At 39.9% G+C, this 22,453-nt stretch overlaps 1 protein-coding gene across 1 annotated transcript; it reads right to left on the bottom strand.

The window, feature by feature from the left end:
- Positions 1-11,565: 11,565 nt before the first annotated feature.
- LOC147327143 (mitoferrin-2-like) lies at positions 11,566-21,913 on the bottom strand. Its single transcript, XM_086294774.1, has 4 exons — positions 21,413-21,913; positions 15,605-15,833; positions 15,215-15,271; positions 11,566-14,796 (listed from the first exon to the last, which is right to left on the bottom strand). Exons 1-4 carry the CDS (start codon positions 21,746-21,748, stop codon positions 14,216-14,218), a joined length of 1,203 nt encoding a protein of 400 aa, XP_086150900.1. The 5' UTR covers positions 21,749-21,913; the 3' UTR covers positions 11,566-14,215.
- Between the last annotated feature and the right edge of the window lie 540 nt (positions 21,914-22,453).

The following is a 22,453-nucleotide window of genomic DNA, read 5'->3' as shown; positions in this document are numbered from 1 at the left end:
TTTTAATGTGCAGCATCTTCAAATGAGTGCATATTACTTTCAGATGAGTTTATTTTTTGTGAGAATCATGGCGTTACTTTCAGTGAGAGCATGAAAATACTTGCTCACTAATAAGAATATAATGACATATCACAACACGCTGACAGCCCAGAAACATCCTTCTAATTCATGTTGTAGTGGTTCCTTCACCTGTGGACTCTTCATGGTGCAGATGTAAAGTTGCAGTACGTCAGCGGCTAGCTGTAGAAGAAGAGCAAATATAAACATAATTTTCTTCTTTATTTCCCTTTTTGTTGGTGAGATCTTTTCAAATGCACAGCTTCTTTACAATTTGTCACTAAATGGGTCAGTTAGCTGTAACGCCAAGTCTATCATGTTTTTTGATGCTTGACTTTTGAGATCTCTATTTCAAAAAGGCTGTAGCAAAAATGACACCAATTAAAACTCATATATGCAAATTGATTTAATTTTTTAAAGAAAATCTCCAGTTTGAAAAAAAATTGCATTTTTGGCAATTATTTCATGGTTCGGGGTTAATGTGCAATTGTTCTATAAATAAAAAGGTAAATAAAATAAAAACATTAATGTGCCACATAGATGTATGAATGAAGACAGAAAAAGGAGGACAGGAGAAGATGATGAGTAATTATTTTAAAGTTAAGGACGGCTTAGCAAGTGGCATTTTAAATCCTACTGTCATATAAATCATTTTAAAGTTTTTAAATCTTTTTTTTACCTATACATGACGTGTTCCTGAACAATGTTTTTGTAAAATATCCTGCAAAAAAAAAAGTAAAACCCAAAAACATATTCTTATTCAAACTTTGCTTGTAAAGTCAGTCTGTTGCTCAGGCAGTCTGTTGGCCTCATCTCTGTAGTCCGACTCAAGGGGGGATGAGTCGGACTACAGAGATGAGGTCAACAGACTGACTGAGTGGTGTTCAGTTAACAACCTCCAACTGAACACCACGAAAACTAAAGAACTTATCTTGGACTTCAGGAAGGGCAGAGCAGACCCGGCCCCACTTTACATTCACGGGAGCTGTGTGGAGAGGGTACACTCCATGAGGTTTCTGGGCGTGCAGATCTCTGATGACCTCTCCTGGACTGCAAATACCACGGTGGTGGTTAAAAAGGCCCAGCAGCGTCTCCACTTTCTGAGAGTGCTCAGGAGGAACAACCTGGAGGAGAGGCTGCTGGTGACATTTTACAGAGCCACCATAGAGAGCATCCTAACGTACGGCATAACAACATGGTATGCAGGGTGCTCAGCTGCAGACAGGAAAGTACTGCAGAGGGTCATCAACACAGCCCAGAAGATCACTGGCTGCTCTCTGCCCAGCCTGGAGGTCACTGCAAACTCTCGGTACCTCAGCAGAGCTGGCAATATCATCAAGGACCACTCTCACCCCAGCAACCAACTGTTTGAACTATTATGGTCAGGTCGATGGTATGGTCACATAAAACCAGGACAAACAGATTCAGGGATAGCTTCTTTCCCAGAGCTATCACCGTAGTAAATAAGCACAAAAACAATTGAACCTATTCCATACCGTCACTGTCATTATATTATGCTTCTATTCATACTGTCATTATATTAATGCTGCTATCCTGTATATATTGTACATAATATTGTTTGAGTACTTACAATTGTTTTTTTGTACTTTTTATATTTTACATTTATATTTATTATTGAAACTTGCACCAAGGGAGTGGCACTCCAGTTTCGTTGTACTCTGTACAATGACAATAAAGGCTATTCTATTCTATTCTATTCTATTCTATTCTATTCTAAATAGATGATATAAATTTCCATTTAAGATGATGACACTCATTAGATTCACTCAGTATTTTACTTTTTTATACTTTATACTTTGCTTTATACTGTCAAGAAGTTGCAGCAAGTGAAACATCGGCTCATATTTTGTTTAATTCAGTTGGCTCAACCAACAAAGAGCTGTTAATATTGCAGTACCAGGACAGGTCAGCTGATCACAATCTTACAAATCAAATTATTATGTGACTTATTTCTAAATAATTCTTTTGCTACACCCACTTTACACCAGTCCAGTCCTCTGCCATGAAAGTGGCTACTCATAAAAAATAAACTTGCATCTGAAGTAGTTGCTTGTCTCTCTTGCATTCAGTCATTTTCTCAAACCTGTACCTGTCTATGACTTATCTTTACTGATGTGTGGATTAAAGTCTGCTAGCCTGTTTAATCTGTCTCTGTGCTGACGACAGGCAGTCCAAAACTTAATTAAATCATAAAGTTCATGAAGTTGGATTGATTGTCTATAGACCTCCAAGACAGGATTCTATCAAGGCACAGATCCGGGGAAGGGTATAGAACTATTTCACTGAAAGTCCCAACGAGCAAAGTGGGATCCATCCAGGCCAGACAGAAGCCACTCCTCAGTAAAAGGCACATTACATCCTGCATATAATTTCCAAAAGGCATCTGAAGGATTATGAAAAAAAATTCTCTGGTCTGATGAAATAAAGATTGAACTCTTTTGCCTGAATGCCAAGCACCATGTTTGGAGGAAAACCACTGCTTATCAACTGGCCAATACCATCCCTACAGTGAAGCATGGTGGTGGCAGCATCATGCTGTGGGAATGTTTTTCAGCAGCAGGAACTGGGAAACCACTCAGGGCTCGGGTAAAGAGGACTGGACAGACATCCTCAGTGATAACTTGCCCCAGAGTGCCAGGCCCAGCCAGAACCCAGACTTGAAGCTGATTGAATATCTCTGGAGGCATGTGAAAATACTCCTCATCCAATCTGAGGGAGCCTGAGAGGTTCTGCAAAGAGGAATGAGAGAATCTGCCCAAAAATAGGTCTTCAAAGGAGCTTCAACAAAGTACGAGCAAAGGATGTGAAAACCTACATGAGATATTTTTGTTTTTTATTTTTAATAAATTTACAAGAAATTCCAGCAAATGTTTTTCCCTTTGTCATTATGGAATACTCTGTGTAGCCCTTTGAGGTGAAAAATGAATTGAATCCATTTCAGCATAAGCGTGTATCATGACAAAATGGAACCAGTGAAGCACTGTGAATACAGCCTGATTCTGACACGTTACACTGAAGTCTAATCATAAGACTGCAGATAATTTATTGTTTGATGGAAGAGTTGTGAGGTAAGTAGCATCCATCCAGGGTCGCAGGAGACTGAAACCTGTCTCAGCACCTACCTCCTGGAATTTTGCCAATCCGTCGCACAAGGAAAGTCCTGGTTTTGCAGGATAACTTTCCTGGTTCAAGTTTTGGCTCTGCTTTTTTTGGCTCATATTTTTTGGCACTACGGCTGCATCACTGGATTGGCTCTATTAAAGCTCAGAGGGCTGCACTTTTTCACACTAGGCTGTGACATTTCACAGCAAAATTAGTTCATGTTAGTGTGATGAAAATGATCAGTTCACTCGTAGGGGTGAAGTAATTCTGCACTAATCTTTCATGTCAAGTTCAAATTGGGCAAACTTAAACACATGAATTTAAACTGTAGAACAACAGTAAGTTATCTTGACAGCACTGACCTATGAGGTAAAGCTGGAGAGTTCAGAATGGGGAAAGAGGTTATTAGCTTTTTTGCAGTATTTACTTTTATTTTCTATATGTGAAAAACAGTTTACAGAAAGCGCTGAGACAGAAGTCCCGTACAAAAGATAACAATCTACAAGAGCTTTTTCCATTTTGGAGTTCTTTTTCATTAAAGGTCCACACTGTAGGGCTAAAGTTAACCAACGTTCAAGAGAAAAACAAGCAAGAAAAAAATTACATAGATTACATAGAGAATGTACTGAAAACGTATGATGTTGCAGCAAAACTATGCTTTTATTAAAACAACTGCTGAATAGCACAAGAGACTCCTGTGTGCTCATCTTGCAGCCTGTGGGAGTTCATCTTTAAAATGAGCTATCCACCAATTGAAAAGATGACACCTACAAGCTCTAGTGAATAAGTGCTCTTGGGAGACTGCACAGTGTCTTCTCAGTCTGTCAGTTCATGTAATGCTTACTGACGTCAGTGTAATAGATTTTGCAATGTGGATGTTTGCAAATGTCTTTTTAACTGGTTTCCCGTGTCCTGGGGTGGGAGACGGGATGAAGGCCAGCCAAGAGAACGGCTTTGGCTCGTCCATCAGCCCGAGATATCTAAATATTTATGCTGTGATCCACATTTATCCATTCACTGGTGCAGCTTTCTGGGTCTAAAACGTTATGTTTCTGGGAAGATACACGAGTATACGGTGTTTATCCAATGCAACCCACTGAGATTTATCCTAAACTGTCAGGGTTTACAATAACACACATAAATTGTGGTGTGTGTGTGTGTGTGTGTGTGTGTGTGTGTGTGTGTGTGTGTGTGTGTGTGTGTGTGTGTGTGTGTGTCACTAAAAATCATTAGAATCATTAATTCCAGTTCTGCACCAGCTGGGAAAATCAGGACAGGAAAAGAGAATGAAGTAATACGTCAACATCAGCTGATGTCCAGGTGTTGCTGATAAAACTCAACCTGATGTCTTTAAAAATTTTAATTACAAGTACATGATGATGCTTAAATGCTGCACAGTAGTTTACCTTTGTACAAAGTGCGTGCAAAATCAAAAAAGATAAGCCAGTGGGGAGATTAAGTGTTAAAATTAAGTAATCCCAGTCAAGGCACTTTTAACATACAAAACCTTTCAGCATGCTGTTGGTTTTTGGTTGTTTTGTGTGTTTGTTTGTTTTTTAATAATTTGAATTTAAATGCAGGTTTAAAGTCTTGGCAAATAAATGCATTCTTTGCACTTACATTTTTTTGCGCTACCTCCTGAGTTACAGCCACTCTGCATAATTGCATTTTCAACCTAAAATCCCAGTGGGAATAATTACAATGAGCCTACATCATCACACTGTTCAATGATGACAGGTGCCATTCTCATCATGGTTAAGCCATCAAAATCTGCAGATCTCATACTAAGCGGGTCTCTTACGTTGTCCCTCCACCTCTTGCTGCTCCATGGAAGGAGACACGGTGCAGGTTCACACAGCTGAAGTGTGTTTTATTAAAAAGAAAAGGAAAATCAAATCCAGTCCTTGATTGGTAAATCAAGAGGTAGAGCAATAAGCTGAGGGTGCTATTACAGCTGGTCAGAGGAGAACAAAAAAGCCTCAGCTGTTAAAACTAAACAAAACTGTCATGTTCATGTTTGCAAAACGTAAAAATATTATTTCAATTTACTTAAAAGATTTCTGTTTTCATTTGAATCTACACTGTAAACACCAAAGGCTTCTGAACATCTGTTGTTTGTGTTGAATCCGTTTAGTTTTATTATGTCTGGGAAGCTGCAGTTACTTTGTTCATTCATATTGTTTATACTGGTAAACTATCGGTATAGTCTACCAGTCTTACACTCCTCATCGCTGTAATTTCTATCATCATCACTGAGGTTGTAATATTTGCTGCTGAGATCCACACAAAACAGTACATAAAAGAAGTAAAGAAAGAAAGAAATGGAGAAGGTATTTTATCGCATACACACAGGTCACACTTCAGGGTTTCTTTAAAGCTGTGAAAAATCATTCAGTTTGGCTTGACTTTCATTTTGCTTGACGACAGGTTGACAACACAACATGCAATCATAATTGTAAGTCTGGAACACACAGCATAATTGTATTAACGAGCCACTTCATTAAGTACACCTGTTCAACTGCACGTTAATGCAAATGTCAGTAACGTGCGCTAATCCAATGCGGATATGGTCATGTGGATATGGTCAAGACACCCTGCTGACATTCCAGTGTTAAGTCAACAGGACGGCAACAGTAACTCAAATAACAGCTTGTTGCAACCAAGCTATGCAGAAGAGCATCTTTGAATGCACAACACATCCAGCCTTAAAGCAGCAGAAGACCACACTCTGCATATGCCATACCTGTCAGCCAACAGCAGGAAACTGAACCTACAGTTCACACAGGTTTACTAAAACTGGACAGCAGAATATTGGCCTGGTCTGATGAGCCTCAATTTCTGCTGCGACAGTCATATGGCATAATTAACATGAAAGCATTGATCCATTCTGGATCCAGCAGTTCAGGCTGGTGTGGGTAATGTAATGATGTGGGGTTTTATTTTTGCACACTTTCAGCCAATTGAGCATTGTTTAAACACAACAGCCTACCTAAGTATAGATCAAGTCGCCCCTATCTGGTGTGTACCCATCTTCTGATGGCTGCTTCCAGCAGGATAATGCACCATTATCTCAAACTGGTTCATTGAACGCAACAATGAGTTCACTGTACTCATAAGGCCTCCACAGTCACCAGATCTCAATCATGGATGTGCAACTAATAAATCTGCACCAAAATTCCTGACGAGTGTTTCCGAAGCTTTGTTGAATCTGTGCCACAAAGTATCAAGTTGTGAAACCAAAAAGGAGGTCCAACTCAGTGCTAGCAAGGTGTACCTAATAAAGTGGTTGGCGATTGGATTGTGTGTTTTCTTGAACTAACAGAAGTCATGCAAACACACAACCCAGACTGTGAAATCAATCTTGTATAACAGATCTTCTTTGTTTTAATATTTGCGTGTAGCATGATCCAGGCAGGAGGGGGAAGTTGCAATAATGATGAAAAAGAAGTGGGCACTTATACAGCGCTTTCTCCAAATCTGTGTTACAAAGTGCTTCACAGGAACAGCACTATATTAGAAACCAAGGCTAATGAGAAAGAAAAGAAAAAAAATGTTCACTTATCTTTTAAAAATGGACCAAATATGCTAAATTGCCAGTTTTCAGAGTGGATGTTGCATATGAAGGCAAACATATCTGTGAACTTATATTTATCATCCTCAGTGGGTTTTAGGGAGTGTTCTTCTGCACACTTCCAGGTGTAAAACAGGTGCAGAGCAGCCCCCACACTGCCAAAAGAATTATGATTAATACTGTTTATATCAATTGCTACAGTTGTGTGAAGTGTGCCATTGTCTCTGTTTGTATGACCTGCAGGCGGAGCGTCACCGATGGAGAGATTAGAAGCTCATCCCACATTTACACATCACTGTCACATCGTTTATCAAGCGAGAGAAAGAGTGTGTTGTTAGACCAAATCTCTCCTCCGTCTGTCCTTTTTCACCCAAATACACTCACACATGGGTGACTGGTTGAGGGATTTGCAGAATGTGAGCTGGGTTTAAGCCACCTCGTTTGTCTTTTCATCTACGCACACGCCTGATGTTGACCTTGGCTCTGACCAGACCTGCTGCCGTGTGCCCGGAGTGACCTCACTTGCCAAGACCTTCCTGTCCAACTTAACAGATCCCCTTACATCTCACGGCAATGATGCCGAAAAAGAACAATGGAGGGAGAAAAGGGATGGTAGGGGGTAAAGCGAGATGAGAGACATGAAGAGACAACATTTTAGCTTGTAGGCCACAGGGAATGACAACAAACATGGGGGCTGGAGTGAAACGGGATCTGCGCAGGGAAGGTGGAGGAGCTGCTTTCTGTCAGTCAGCTTAATCTGGACCACCTCCTGCAGTAAAAAGGTTCATTACTCAAAGTGAAGAGGACGTCCTATGTGTGTTTCATGTATTCCAGAATGATGATTTATGCCATTTCTTTGTTGGCCCTTCATTATTTCTTATTAACAAAATTTCCTGCAAGCCAAAGATCATGAAGATGGTTTCAGAATGTTCATTTTACTTATTTTTAAGCATTCACAACAAACATTAGCAGAAAACAGGTAAATAAAAGATGCAGACCACATTTTCCATCGATTTTGTTCTAATTTATGTGCACAATAACAAATTAAGTTGGGGGTTTTTCTGTTTTATTGCAAATGTACATCCAGCATACTAACAATATATTGCCACACCTCCTTTGTAGAAGTTGTGCTATAGAAATGATGAGTTGAGATGAGAAACCCTTTATGTATCCCTTATTTGCTCAACGTGAAGTTTTGTTTTCATGAATCACTTCCACTATCATGCTACTCCCCACACTCCCCTCTCCCAAATATCACTTAGTGTAGTTTAATATCCAGATTCTCACAGCTCTGATATCTCTCACAATCCCATTTCAAATGATGTTCAGTCAAATAAAAGTGATTCTGAAAACATCAAATGTTCTCTCACTCTTACTTAAACATTTTTAATCTTATAATTGAGAAGCTAACAGGTCCAAATTAGCATCCAGACTCCTACCATAGAGCCATCTGATGGAAAACATGAACAGCCCAGTTGGACACACAGACCTCTGTGCTCCAAAATATGTAGATTCTGTTCAGATTTAATGATACAATTACAGATGAGCAATGTCATGTGACCTAATGAACCCATCTTAACAACTTCATATAAATGGTAAATGGCCTGTATTTGTATAGCGCTTTACTAGTCCCTAAGGACCCCAAAGCGCTTTACACATTCAGTCATCCACCCATTCACACACACATTCACACACATATTCACACACACATTCACACACTGGTGATGGCAAGCTACATATAGTAGTTTGTTACGTAAGGTTTCATTTTCCATGGGCTGAAGGACTGCTGGCTTCTCTGCTTAAACTCCTGCCCCCATGCCCTGAACCCAGATAAACCACACTAAACAAATGGACGGATGAATGGATGGATGATGTTCCCACAATCTGTTCCACTATTGCATTACTTCTCAAACTTGGAACATGTTTTTTTTTCATTCACCAAACCTCTCCAGTGGTTTAGCGTCATACAAATATTTTTTTTTATCTTTTTAAAACTTTGAATGGGTAATCCATGCTTTTATGCTTTTATTACATCCCAGCTGGACTATTGCAACTCCTTATATGTTGGAGTTAACCAGACCTGCCTTGCAAGACTGCAGTTGGTCGAAAATGCTGCAGCTTCTGAAAAGATGTGAACATATTTCCCCCATGCTTGCCCGTCTTCACTGGCTCCCTGTTCACTTCAAAATTGATTTAAAAAGGTTATTGTTGACTTACAAAGCCCTGAATGGACAGGCTCCTGGGTATTTAGCCTTATGCGCCCTCTAGATCCCTTAGATCAAATTATCTTTTGCTTTTAGCCATACCAAGGTCGAGGCTGGTTCACAGAGGCAATCGAGCGTTTGGGGTCGTAGTGCCTAAACTGTGGGATAATCTACCCTCACATCAGACAGGCTCCTACTGTCAATCTTTTTAAATCTTATCTTAAAACACCTTTTTTTTCTCACTGGCTTTTAATACAGTAGGAGAGTTATTTGGTATTTGATGTTTGTTACTAATATTATAAGTTACTTTACTAGTTATTTTGTATTTTTGTACAGCAATTTGGGCAACTTTGCTGTTATAATTAAATGTGTTATATAAATAAATAATAAATAATAAATGATACAACTTTGATTTCAAAGAGGCTGGGACACTGTTAAAAGCATATAGTGCAGTGATTTGACAGACATTTAAATCCTGTGTATAACTAAAAATAGCACAGAGACAACAGATCATATGATAAACACAGAGGAGACCATTGCTTTGAAAGTGCTGTGTCTTCCTTGATGCTATCAGTTGATCAAAAACACGGAGATTCTTTTATCAGTTCGCAGGTCTTTACTACAGAGCCACACTGTTGGATTATGTGCAGAATGCATTTGCCGTTATTTTCCTGTAATAAACAAGAGCTTCTGTGGTGAAGATGTCCTCTGGCTGCCAGCTTGTGTATTTGAGGTGATGACACCATCACACATTACCTATGCCATGCTTATTAACCCACAACTCAAAACAACTTTTACATTTTAAGCTTGTATGTTCAAGAATTCCCACAAATAACATTTCTGTTAAACCAGTCCAAATATGTGCACCTCGTGCCTCCATCTATAAAACACCTAAGCAGCTGAAATGCAAGATTTACTTTCCATGGATTTCGCTTAGCTTTGTGTCCTGATGTCAAGCCAGATGGTCCCACTTCTCTTTAACCCATGGAGACTTGACAATGAAGATTTCCAGAAGAAAAATGAATAAGAATTCTGATTTTGATTTGTGAGACCACAGAAAAGATTTCCACTTTACCACAGTCCATCATAGACGGGCTCTGACGAGCCAAAGCAGCCTCTGGATCTTGTCCATATATGGTTTTTCTTCACATGGTTGCAGGGCCTTAACTTGGCGCACCAAAATGTCAAGCAGCTAAAAATCCTGCATCGAGCAAGACTTGGAAAACAGTTTGCTTTTGAATCTCCAGCTTTTTCTCAAAGAACTCAGAAACCAGCCAAATGAATTTCACATTGTAAAGCACATTTCAGGGAGTTTTGTGGTTTTTGTTTTTCCGTATTATCAACATGAATGTTTTTACACTGTAAGCAAAAGGAGAGAAAAAAAACATACCTCATGTTATAATACAGACTTATGATTACTGAGAGAGATAACAGTGTGCGGAGGTGGAAGAGCCAGTAGGATCACACCTCGAATTACTGAACTTCTGGTACCATTCCCTCTCGTGAGCATGAGTTGAACAGTATTGTACTGCAGAAAGTAGTGTGTTGCTACAAAACTGGTGAGAAAAAGGCAATTAACAATGGAAGAGAGACAGACCATCACAACACTTAAAAATAGGTGGTAGGTGTTTCCTACAGAGAAATAAGTCTGTTTCCTTTACCATCAAAAGACTCAGAAACTGGGCAAACTGACAGGAAGAGGTCTGGCAGGCACAAACCACTATCAAGCACAGCTTAATAGTGGTCGTAGTAAACAAGTCTGTTTCAGCTGTGAAGAGAAGACTTCGAGCTGCATGTTTGGCAGCAAGAAAGCCATTGCTAAGATGTCAGAATAAGACAAAGAGGCTTGCCTGGGCCATGAAACACCGACACTGGACTACTGAAGACTAGAAAAAGGTCATATGGACTGATGAATGTGTGTTGAGTAGGCGAAAGAATGGTTCCACAGTGGGTGGCATCAACTGTCAACCATGGAGGAGGAAGTGTGATGGTCTGTGGCTGTTTTGCTGGATCCAGGGTTGGTGACTTGTACAGAGTTAGAGGGCCCCCTGAACCAAAACAGCTACCAGAGCATTCTGCAGCACCATGGTATACCCTCTAGTATGTGCCACAGTCCTCATACCTAAACCCCATCGAGCTAGTTTAGGATTAACTGGACAAAAGAGTGAAAGCAAAGCAACCTACAGGTGCCGCATGCTTATGGGAACTTCTGCAACAGATATGGGAAGAACTTTATGAACATTTCATTTCTATTGTCGAAAGAATGCCACGGGTGTGTTCAGCCGTTATATTTGCCAAAGGTGGCTACTTTGATGAGTCAAAGGTTTAGAATACATCTTGGTCTAAGAAATTGATTCCATCATTTCTTTTCAACTGCAATTGCTTATTTGTGCAATGAGACATTAAACTGTATAATTTTCAATAGAAAAACTGGAAAAATTGGGGTGTTATAAAAGTTTGGACCAGTAGAGAGTGTGTGCGCGTGTATCAGTCAATACCAAAAGAGGGTATCTCTATCGATGAATAGTCTCCAGACTGTGCACATACTGAAGCGGAGTGTCGATGTTGTAATGTGAGGGTGAGGAAAAATAAGACCAGCAGACACATTGATAGCCTCAGCGCTTGGCGAGCCAGCACCAAGAGAAGTCCCTGCTTCTGCGAGGAGCTGCCTTAGCGAGTTTATTTACAAGTCACAAAATACAGGCGACTCTTTCAAAGTGCGCACAAGCGTTCCACATTAGTGTTGCTATTTGACAAACCATCAGTTCATCCCCTCTACTGCTCAGTCTTTGGTTTCCCAACTTTGAAACGTGAGGATCAGTCCCACAATCACACTCAAAATACTCTTTACCTATTTATTTTGTTCCACAGATACATAAGGTGTCGCTGCTCTTAAAATAATACAGTTTGGTTTTTCCCCTATCATCCAGGTGAGGATTTTGTGCACTACAAAAACTTGCATTTTTACAGCACAGTTGACAAAACTCACAGTTCAAATTTATATCATTCAGCATAGAAGTCAGCCTCATATTTGGAGCTTTAACAATCTATTTATGCATGTTAGTAAAAAATTTTTTTTTAGATTTATGGCTTCAAAAACATTAAATCTATATCTGTTATACAGTGATCTCTGTAGTAGTTGTGCGTGGCTGTATAGCGGCTAACTGTAGGCGTGTATTTAAATAGTTGCCTCGGTTTCTCTTTATTTTCCAAAGTTGCTTTTCTGCACTAAATATGACAACAACTTTTAAGTTTTTCAAGTGCTGGAAAAACAGAAGAAAAATAAATCATGACTGCAGTGATATAGAAACTGTTACCTTATTTGTACAGCTTCTACTAAAGATATGGTTTTCCGCACATCCACGTGTGATAATGAGGGCAAAAAAAGGTTTAAAAATCCAGAAGCCCGGTCTCATGGCTGCAACAGAAAAAGCACTTTTCTAGAGCAAAGACATGAAGTGACACGATGACCCTGGCAAAGGAAATAAAAAGTCCAATAAATTCATACTTTTTTCCTCCTCAAACTGTTTTTCCAATTAAAGGACAACAGCTGTGCTAAGATCAAATAAACTCAGTCACAACTGACCTCCAAAACAATGTAGTTTACACGCGCGCACACACACGTTCCACTCAAGCGCTAAATCTTCGATCCAAACCCAATTCTGTTTTCCAAAACAGAAACAACAATCTGTGTGTCACACACGTGACAGAGAGGGTTAGGTAAAATAAAGGTGATCCCACACTAAAGTCACTTATTTTGAGCCAAGCATTACTGTACATTTGACAGTACTGATTCAGTAACCCAACACTGTGCAAAAAGAGGACATCACAACATTGCACAACACTTCCTTCAAAGGAACTCTGTGGACATGAACCAGAACAAAGTTTTGATCCGGAGGAATCAAATGTCTGCATCTGATGAAGAGGCGGCCTGACCTGGCCTCAAAACACTGCTCTGCCGGATGTCCCTCAAAGTTATTCAAGGCTGTGAGCTACGAAGCTCAAGTTCTTGTTTTAAAAGTTTCATCTAATCTCCAATTGTCCTCAAGTTTTTAGGATGGCAATTAAACACTGCACCCCCCTGTGGTCAGAGGGTGCAATGGCAGTAACGCTTTTAACCATCCCCCCCCCCCAACATGTGCAGTCAGGAGATGTGTCTTAACTAAGCCACAGTGCAGCTCTTAAGTAACTTAACTTGCTGAGATTTAAGGCCATTCTAGCATCTTCCCATCAGTGTGGGACTTTTTACCCTTTCTGGGGTATTTATAAAATGTTACAATCAAAACCAAGTTCATTAGGAGTATAAACACCCTCAAACTAAAGCTCAAAGCCATCACTTCAACCTGAGTCTTTTTTTTCCCCCAAACATACATAAGAGTCAGGGGGGTTGGGGGGTCCTTAACGGGTGGGACCAATCCAGACTTAACTTCAGTGTGTTAGCAGTGCTTCCCACACACTGATGGTGACTCGTTCAAGGGTTTATTTATTCATTTATTCTCTGGTCATTTGAGAGAACAGCACCTTAGCCAATTTACCAGTGGTCCCTCTCACTTATTTAGAAAGTTGATTTTCTGATAACTATGCCATTGTGCTGGTTATCAATATCATTAAGCTACTTCTTAAAGGATGAACACAAATTTACAGTTTCTGGAGTTTTGCAGCTGTCGGCTCCAGAGACCCATCGGGATTGAGGCGGAGTCTCATTGGCGATGCAGCTGATTGCACCAAAGTTTATGGTGTCATGAGTTAGTGGGCAAAAAAATATCTGTAGAGGTGTTAATAATTTGTTAAACAAAGGGTACATGGAACTCTCTAGCAGTAGACGCTCTCTGCCACAACTAGAAACAACATCTGTGGGAAACACTGCTCAGCCACAACAAATGATTTCCTTTCTGGATGCCCATGTTGAGAGTTTGTTGGGTCAAACACTAATAAAAGTAAAAAAAACAACAACAAAAAAAAACTCAAAGAAAATTGGAACCAGAACCTGTTATTTCAGGGCAATCTTCTTGCAGATGGACATCTGCCAACCCTCTATAATGAGAGGCTACTTTTGTTGGTTGTAAATGTAGTCACCCGCTTTGAATTAGAACAGATATCATAATTGATATCAGTAAACAAGATGATAACTGACTTTCTGCTCAAAGAATCAGAAAGAATTTTTTAACCTTCAGATGTTCAGAAATCACCACCCATAACAGTGATTGCTACGGTGCAAAAAACCTCTGAAATGCTAATACCCAGTCGTGTTTCCAGGCGTTTATTTGTCTCCATCCCGATCTCCATGCAACCTTCTCTCATGCTGCCGTTTAGTGAGGATGTATTTGAAGAACTCGTAGACAGACCAGCTGATGGCAGTAGAGGGCATCTGGTAGATGACCCGGGCTTGGACGCCTTTAAAAAAGGCTGGAAAGCCTCCCATCCTGTACACCGTCCGAAAAGCCTCGCCCAGGCCAGAGATTTGGTGGCTGCCAGAGGCCGACGCAACCGCTCCAGCTCCCGTCGCTGCCTCTGCCTGGATCACGTGAATGGCCCGAGTCTCCTGCGTGTTGAGAAGGGTCTTGCAGACATCGAGGGGGGTAGTGGCAGCAGCAGCCAGGGCTCCAGCAAGAGCACCGGAAACAACGTGGGAGGAAGGGTTGTACTGTCTGTGGGGGTTGAGAAGCTCCTGCAGGTACTCATAGGTCATGAAGTGGAGCACCTGGAAGGGCACGTTCATCGTGAGCTGGGTGGTGTAGCTGCGGTAGAAAGCAGCTGGGCCCTCGTGTCTCAGCAGAGAACTCACACAGTCCACCACGCCACGATAAGGTGAGTTAAACATCTGCATTCGCTGCTTCACAACTAAAAGAAAAAGACAGGACACAGCTTCCTCAATCACATTCAATAACACCTGATCAAGCACGTGTTTTCTATGATCTAATGACCATTTCTTATCAATCCCTCCAATCATATTCACACAGAATTAATTGTTCACACAGAACAAAATGTTAGCCTTCTCAAGTAAACGCATAACTCCGTGTGACTGTCATCATCAGACTGGTCTGTTGTAAAAAGCTCTTTTATTGTCTGCAGCTTGAGCCTGTAGCTCCACCAAGTGTCCTAATCACAGAAACACCACGTGGTCTATAATGACCTGAAGTAGGCGGAGGTTCTTTAAGTAGGTCAACACCAAGTCTTTACTGTGCAGAATACATCACATGTGACTGCGTGCACATCAGCTGAGCTGACATAAGCAAAGAGATGGAGGAGGAGAGTTTACCTTCAGCTGGGTTCATGGTGGCATCGTGCAGCACTGTGGCCATGCAGCCCGCCACTCCTGCACAACAGACAAAAAAAAAAAGTTTTAACCACAAGATGTCACTGACTCTCCAAATATTTTGAACACATTACAAGGAGTGTGTTAAAAACGTTAGCATAACTGGCTCTAGTTTAATTTTAAAAAAATTAATTTAATCAATCAAACAATCAAACTGACAATAATAAACAGTCACAGAGTCAAGTGTAACTTCCTTCTACCAAATTCTACTGAATTCATTTCCTGTTTCTTTATTCTTCTGTTCTTTAAAATAAAGAAAGAAAAAAGAAAACACAATCAAACTTCTGCACCATTGATTATAAGTCAAAGTTTGCTGACTGGGAAACATCTTACCATTGGCAAAGTGGCTGTTGGTGCCAGGATATATAGCGTCACTGAGCGAGAACTTTATCTTCTCATAGCACGCGAAGTAGAGAGCATGGGCAGGCCCCGCCCCCACTGCCAGTACATTCACGCCTCTGATCGGCCTCCACACGCCCTCAGTCTGTACAATCTGCCGCAGGGCATCCATCACGTTCCTGTAGCGTGCGCCCGGCTCTGGGTGCAAGCTCTGCATGCGAGTCTAAGGTAATGGGGAGGAAAAAAAATTTGAAAAGAATAAATAAATAAATAATGTTGCAATCTGTATCCCACCTTTTAACGTTCTGGGTGGGAATAATAAGTATTTTTAAAATAAATACAAACTTTTATTTAAGCCCACTCAATTTTATAAACACTTGGAATTGGATATTGTGATATTTCTTGTTCAAAGTTAACAGGCGTACTTTTGCATTCTTGCAGAAAAGATGCAGAAGAACAAAGAGAACAAACAACAAACAAGGAAAAAAATAAAAATGGAGGAAGTGTTACAGGGCCCCTTTCTGTCAGCATAACCATTATAAACACTTATCCCTCTGTCAGGGAAACCTGAACAGCTAACAGGACATTTGGCGCAGTAGGCAAGCACTCATGTAAATGATAAATTTTAGGTTCGTCTATTCTGTTTGTGGTTCTTACTATGTTGGGTATTTGATGCTGCAGTTCCTGATGCAACACAAAGTTACTTTAATCTTTAGAAGAGGCTCTTGCGTTTTGAAAACTGCAGCTTTTTAAAATGACGACAGTATAGGAAGCCTGTCATAAACAACAAAACCCACAACTCCTAATATAGTAAAGGATTGAGACAAATGATGTTGGATGACAAAGATGGCGCGGTTTCACTTCTGTGTCCAAATATCATGCAGTATGTGTCATTTTAACAGCCTTTTCACTGGAAATCATCCAATGTTTATGGAAGTACATATCACTGTAGAAAATGTAACTAGATCTGAGTTCAATCAGTGTTTTTGCCCATGAATGAGTACTACTGTTCACTGGTGGACAATAAATGAATCTGACCACCTAAGTAACAGACAGGGATGTGCGTGACAAGTCGACCAATCATCGCTATTGTCACTAGTCAGCATCACATATACTAGTTGTTTTTACTTCACACCCAATGCTGGTAAATAGTTGTGTAATAGTTGTGTCCTACTGTTATGCAGCCATCTGCCACCAGAGGGAGTGTTGTTGTTGAGAAACACTATAAATCCCTCAATCTCAGCCTGATCTTTTGTTAATGCTATCATTGAAAGTTTAATTAAAAGGCGAAAGAATAAGACTGTGGATATGTGCTTTCGCTGTAAGGCGAACTAGGCTTTCTCTTAGCGATAGTGTGAGGAGTTCAGTCATTTGGGAGGGGCTCAGAGTGCAGCCGCTGCACTGCCACACCAAAAGGAGGCAACTGAGGTGGGGTAAGGTGTTCCGACTGGGCCTTTCTTACTGGGACTAGGCCCCAGGGTAGACCTGAGACTTGCTGCCCATGCCTAGTAACAGATTGCCAAAGCAATGAGCAATATTTTCAGCCCCCTAACATGTCACAATCCTAAGTTTTTCCAGCTGCTTTACAGAAGAGCAGAGAGCACATCTTCCTCTTGGCAAAATGTTCACATGGACTTTCCCGGTTTGTGCTTCTGGGAAACGATAACGCACACAGAATGTGCTCATCCATCCACAATGTGAGCGGTGCATTCAAGACTGTTGTAGAACGTCCACGTCCTCAGCACTGAGCAGCAAACAACAGCAGCAGCTGGTAGTGAAAAAAATGACAACAGTTCACCGGTTTATGTATTCAGCCTTACTTCACTGTATACCACTAACTCACTAGTGTCATATTTGCCCTGCAAAAGAGCAAATGCCACCTCTGCTATCAAAGCAATCATCTCTGACGGCCTGATGTAGCAACCTGGCAGCTGTTGCTAGGTTGCTACATTACCCTAAAAAACATTAAAATCTACCAACTAGATAGACAGGGTAGCTTTGTGCAAACAGTCAAAGGGCAAGGTCAATTGTAGATACTGAAGAAACTACAGCAGTGCTTCCTTTTAAAGTCTGATTAAATGGATCAGAGGTTTGTAACATTTTGCAACATATTTCACCATTTTTTCAAAAGGTTTTTTTAATGGTTCACCCAGGAAAAAGTCTGCATTTGTTTTTTCCCTAGCTTAAAATAGACGTTTATGTATGAAAAAGCTCAAACTATGTGTCGATTGAGTAAATAAAACTCGCTTACAAAAAAAAATAAAAAAATAATTCCTGATATTATTTTGGTGAAAGAAACTTCTTTCACCAAAACAGATTAGTAAGATAATGCTTTCTGCCTGCCTTCAAGCAATGAAGAAACAGACACTGAATTTAGTGAGAAGAATAGACTGAAGCATAACGATCAGTACTACATAAAGATGCTGGCCAGCTACGTATGATGGCAGCAGGAAACAGGTTGTGAAAAAACAAACCTTAGCAGTAAAAGGAAGTTGTCTTTAAAAGTTTACTGTAAAGAAAATCCAAAGTTCCTTCAGACAAAAGATATTCAACCACAAAGTTTTGTAATCCACTTCCTTCTACTTCAGCTTTGTTGCTGGAAGAGCGACACAGTCTTGAGACACATAAGGCCAGGAAAGGCTTACGAAATTCTCAACTTAAAGTCTTCTTTATAAATTAAAACACCCGAAGCACATGTAGCTGACATCCTACCAGGAATGACATTAGGTCTGAATGTTAATTGCTCTATGTTTTTGTTAAAGGCTTTCTAAAAATGAGGAAGTGATCAACATAATTTTTTACCAAATGTTGCTCAGTTAAAATGACCTGCACAGGACTTGTCACTGCAGCAGATTGCACATTTACATCCTTGTTAATAAGAATTTGGAATAACCACAAATCTGCAAGTCAAAACATTTTCAACAAACATCTGCTGATCATGGTGTGATTCTGATGAAAGGTCCTGCAAGGGAAAGCTTGAGCTTGTTTTCACCAAATCTTCAACTTGGAATTTATAGTGAATAAGCCTTTTGTTTGATTTACCACCGCTATAAGAAACCACAGAATTACTGCTTCTTTATCTCCTGATACAAAAAGGAAATAACAGGCCGCATACTGAGCACTAAGCTTACAAAGGAAGACACTGTCTTGATTGCTGAAATGCTTTTTGACTGCTAAGATTTGACTAGTCAGTTCCTCCTCTAATCCTTAAATCTACTCAACTTTTCTAGCTAAAGCATGGGACAAGCAGCTGTTCACAGTTGGCACAGACATTTATATCATAGGAAGACATGGTTAGAAAATCCTAAACCATCCAGTTATTCTGAGAAAGAAGCCTGTGCACAGGGCCACACCCTCTTCTGCCAAGGAGTGCTTCATTTAACTAGTGTGTCATTGACTTTTGCTCCAGTGACTAATGACCCAAATGAGTTACTCAGTTACTACAGCCAACTCTTCACCGTGGTTTTTTGACAGTTTCTGCAAAGTGTTTTCCCAAAGTAAAGCAAAGAGTGATGTTGTCTACAACCATAAAGGTAGCTCCAACAATGCAAATGAATGAAAGCAACAACTGTCCCCAGTATCGCTTCCGTTTAGTCCTCTACGGTTACGTCTTTGATATCAGACTTTGACCATATGTGAACTCCAAAGTTAATTCTAAAATCTCGCCTGTTGGATTTTCTTCGGGATTACTTTTACGATACTAACCATTTACTTAAAACGTAGCACAATTGAAGGCTTTGGACAAAGCAACACAAAATGTCCATGGAGTTAATGGGTTAAGTGATAACTTTCTTTAAGTGTATCGGGACCCGTGGGAAAGTAGTGCTGTGTAGCAAGGTGTAAATTTACGAGTCCACTTGAAATTGAAAAAAGAAAACACACCAAAAATGCACATTTCAAACCCTGTGCGATAAAGGATGCATGTTAGGGACAAACTTTAACAATCTGGGACAAACTGAGGTGCCGGTTACCACACTAACGGCACCTCAGTGAGCTACTATCAAGCCTAACACATCAGTTATCTCTCCAAATCAAAGCTAGGTAAAGGTAAACATACACACTAACATTAAGCTTCCCACTGCGTGTATGGGGCGCCGTTTGTAAAGTGAAACATGCTGAAATTAACAGCAACATTTTTCCACATTTAGCTCAAAACCTTACAAAAACATATTTTTTCGAGTAATTTTTTACAACATTTAGTAAAATATTTGTAACTTTTCATCAAATGTTAAATATTAAATCTAAATATTATATTTAAATCTAAATGTTAAATGTTAAAAGTTAAATCTAAATGTTAAATGTTAAATCTAAATGTTAAATGTTAAATCTAAATGTTAAATGTTAAATCTAAATGTTAAATGTTAAATCTAAATCTAAATGTTAAATCTAAATGCTAAATGTTAAATGTTAAACCTAAATATTTAGGCTAATATGCAAATTTATTGTACGGATCAACGGAAATACCAAAATAAAAGCTTCCTGAAAACCTCCGGTGCAAAATTGTGTCTGTTCTCCTCCTCACTTCTCCCCGCCATGTGCTGCTTCACTTCTTGCCTACGAGCATGTCCAGCGATTTTGCTGGACATGTGCTGCAGCGATTGTGAAGTGAAGACTGAAGCTACTAAGAGTGCACTACTGCTGAACCTTTGGATGGCCGACAAAACGGATCTTCCGATGTTTTCAGCTAAATCGCCGGACGTGCTTTCTCATGGTCGGGTTATGGCTGAATTCCAGTGGAATGACGGTCCCGCCATAATAGACGTTTCAGCCATGTGTTCCAGCCCTAAACCTAACCTTATCCCTAACTATAACCTTATTCCTAACCTTTACTAGCAGTTAAATGACGTAAAATAGTGTTTTCCAAATCGATCTTTAGAAAATGAACGAACATGTGTAGATTGAGTCCAAACGGTTCTCGTGTGCTCTCCTTTTTCCGATGCCGTAATTTAGGAACATGTTGGGTACCCGAAAGCATAAAATGTTGACAATTTGTCACCTAGCGAAAATTATTACGCTTTGGGAGTGAGAACGAACGTGTCTGACCACTACCGGCACACTTTTGCACCGGAGGTTTTCGGAAAGCTTTTATTTTGGTATTTCCGCTGATCCGTGCAATAAATTTGCATGTTAGCCTAAACATTTAGATTTAACATTTAGCATTTAGATTTAACATTTAGATTTAGATTTAAATATAATATTTAGATTTAACATTTAGATTTAAATATAATATTTAGATTTAACATTTAACATTTAGATTTAAATATAATATTTAGATTTAACATTTAGATTTAGATTTAAATATAATATTTAGATTTAACATTTAGATTTAGATTTAAATATAATATTTAGATTTAACATTTAGATTTAAATATAATATTTAGATTTAACATTTAGATTGAATATTTAACATTTAGATTTAACATTTAAAATTCTGTTTTAAATATGAAAAGTTACAAATATTTTACTAAATGTTGTAAAAAATGACTTGTTTTGAGCTAAATGTGGAAAAATGTTGCCGTTAATTTCAGCATGTTTCACTTTACAAACGGCGCCCCATATGCGTCCGCCTGAGAATCCTGAGTTTTATAATTTTAGGTTTAGGTAACGTAGCTGATTTAACTGACCTCTGTTAGCAAGGTTACCCCCTGTTAGCTTGTAAGCTAGCGTTAATCGAGCTCAGGCTTGTAAAGAGGCCTGCGTCAGATTCGGCTTTATACAACCAGTTGCTACCCTCAATGCTGCAAAAACAGAGCACGACAAACTTTAAAACTCGTAGCCTATTATATTCCATCGCTCTTATACCTTGACACAGTCGACGGGATACATAACGCAGTGCTCCATGATTCCAGCAACGGCACCTGCCAACATGTGTGTGCTGGTGGATACTCCTTGAGGCAGTCCTTCATAGTCTATTTCTGTCTCGACAGAAGTCAAGGTCTCCAGAGTAGACCGATGTGACACCGAGACAAAGTCCTGTTCCCCCGCCATTCTGGATGAGACATGAAATCCTCCCGATGTTCCCAGCAGTCTGCCGTCCAACCATCGAGTCTCTGCCCTGGCTGCAGGGCCAGTGACCCGGCTATCGACGCCCGCTGCTTCCACCGACGTTCGCCGGGACATGAAACCATCCGCTTCCATTCAGGTAAGTGACTTTAGTCCTACTGATATGGACAAATCCGGCGGTTGCCTGTTGGCGCGTTCTTCCCGGCAGCTTATGAATGCAGGCCGGGGATAGAAAGTGCGCGGCAGCCAGCTGCAGAGAGACCGGGAACCAGGAGGAAGGATGGGTTGGTTGTGAGTGTTGCACGCCAACAAATGAATTTGATTCGCTAGACTAGCTGTCAATCATAGACAGTTCGCTCCAATTAGCCAGTTTGGGCAGGGCGGGTAGGTAAAGTGGGTGGAGTTTAAATCTCGTCTTTTGTAACTTCTTTTTATCACGCGTATGGGCCTGCTGGAACGGGACGTCCCAGATTACGCATCAACGTAGACTTGAACGAAACACATCTACACTTAAAGTTAGGGCATTTGTGGGATTTCTTTTATTTTTCTTTAATACTGATATGTTTACTTCAGCAAAAGGGTATATTGTTTTTTTACATGACAAAATCATATGTCATATGGACTTTTTGATCTGGAGAAAACACAACTTACTGATTTTTCAAGATAAAATAAACAGTCTTTGATTAAAAAAAAGTCTATAAAATGTTATAGACATATTATTATTGTTATTAATATTGCTAGTGTATGATCGTACATACACACTCTACGATAGTCTGATGTATTTTTAATATTATGATTTTAGTTGTTGTAATAAAAATAATTCCCATATGTCGGAAAAAT

This window comes from Aulonocara sp. 'chitande type north' Nkhata Bay, linkage group LG6, assembly GCF_057382095.1.
Source record: "Aulonocara sp. 'chitande type north' Nkhata Bay isolate Kocher_YH1m ecotype deep benthic linkage group LG6, A_spYH_male_GT1.1, whole genome shotgun sequence".
NCBI classification, from domain to species: Eukaryota; Metazoa; Chordata; class Actinopteri; order Cichliformes; family Cichlidae; genus Aulonocara; species Aulonocara sp. 'chitande type north' Nkhata Bay.
The sequence above is the reverse complement of the archived record's forward strand: the minus strand, read 5'-3'. Positions and strand labels throughout refer to the sequence as shown.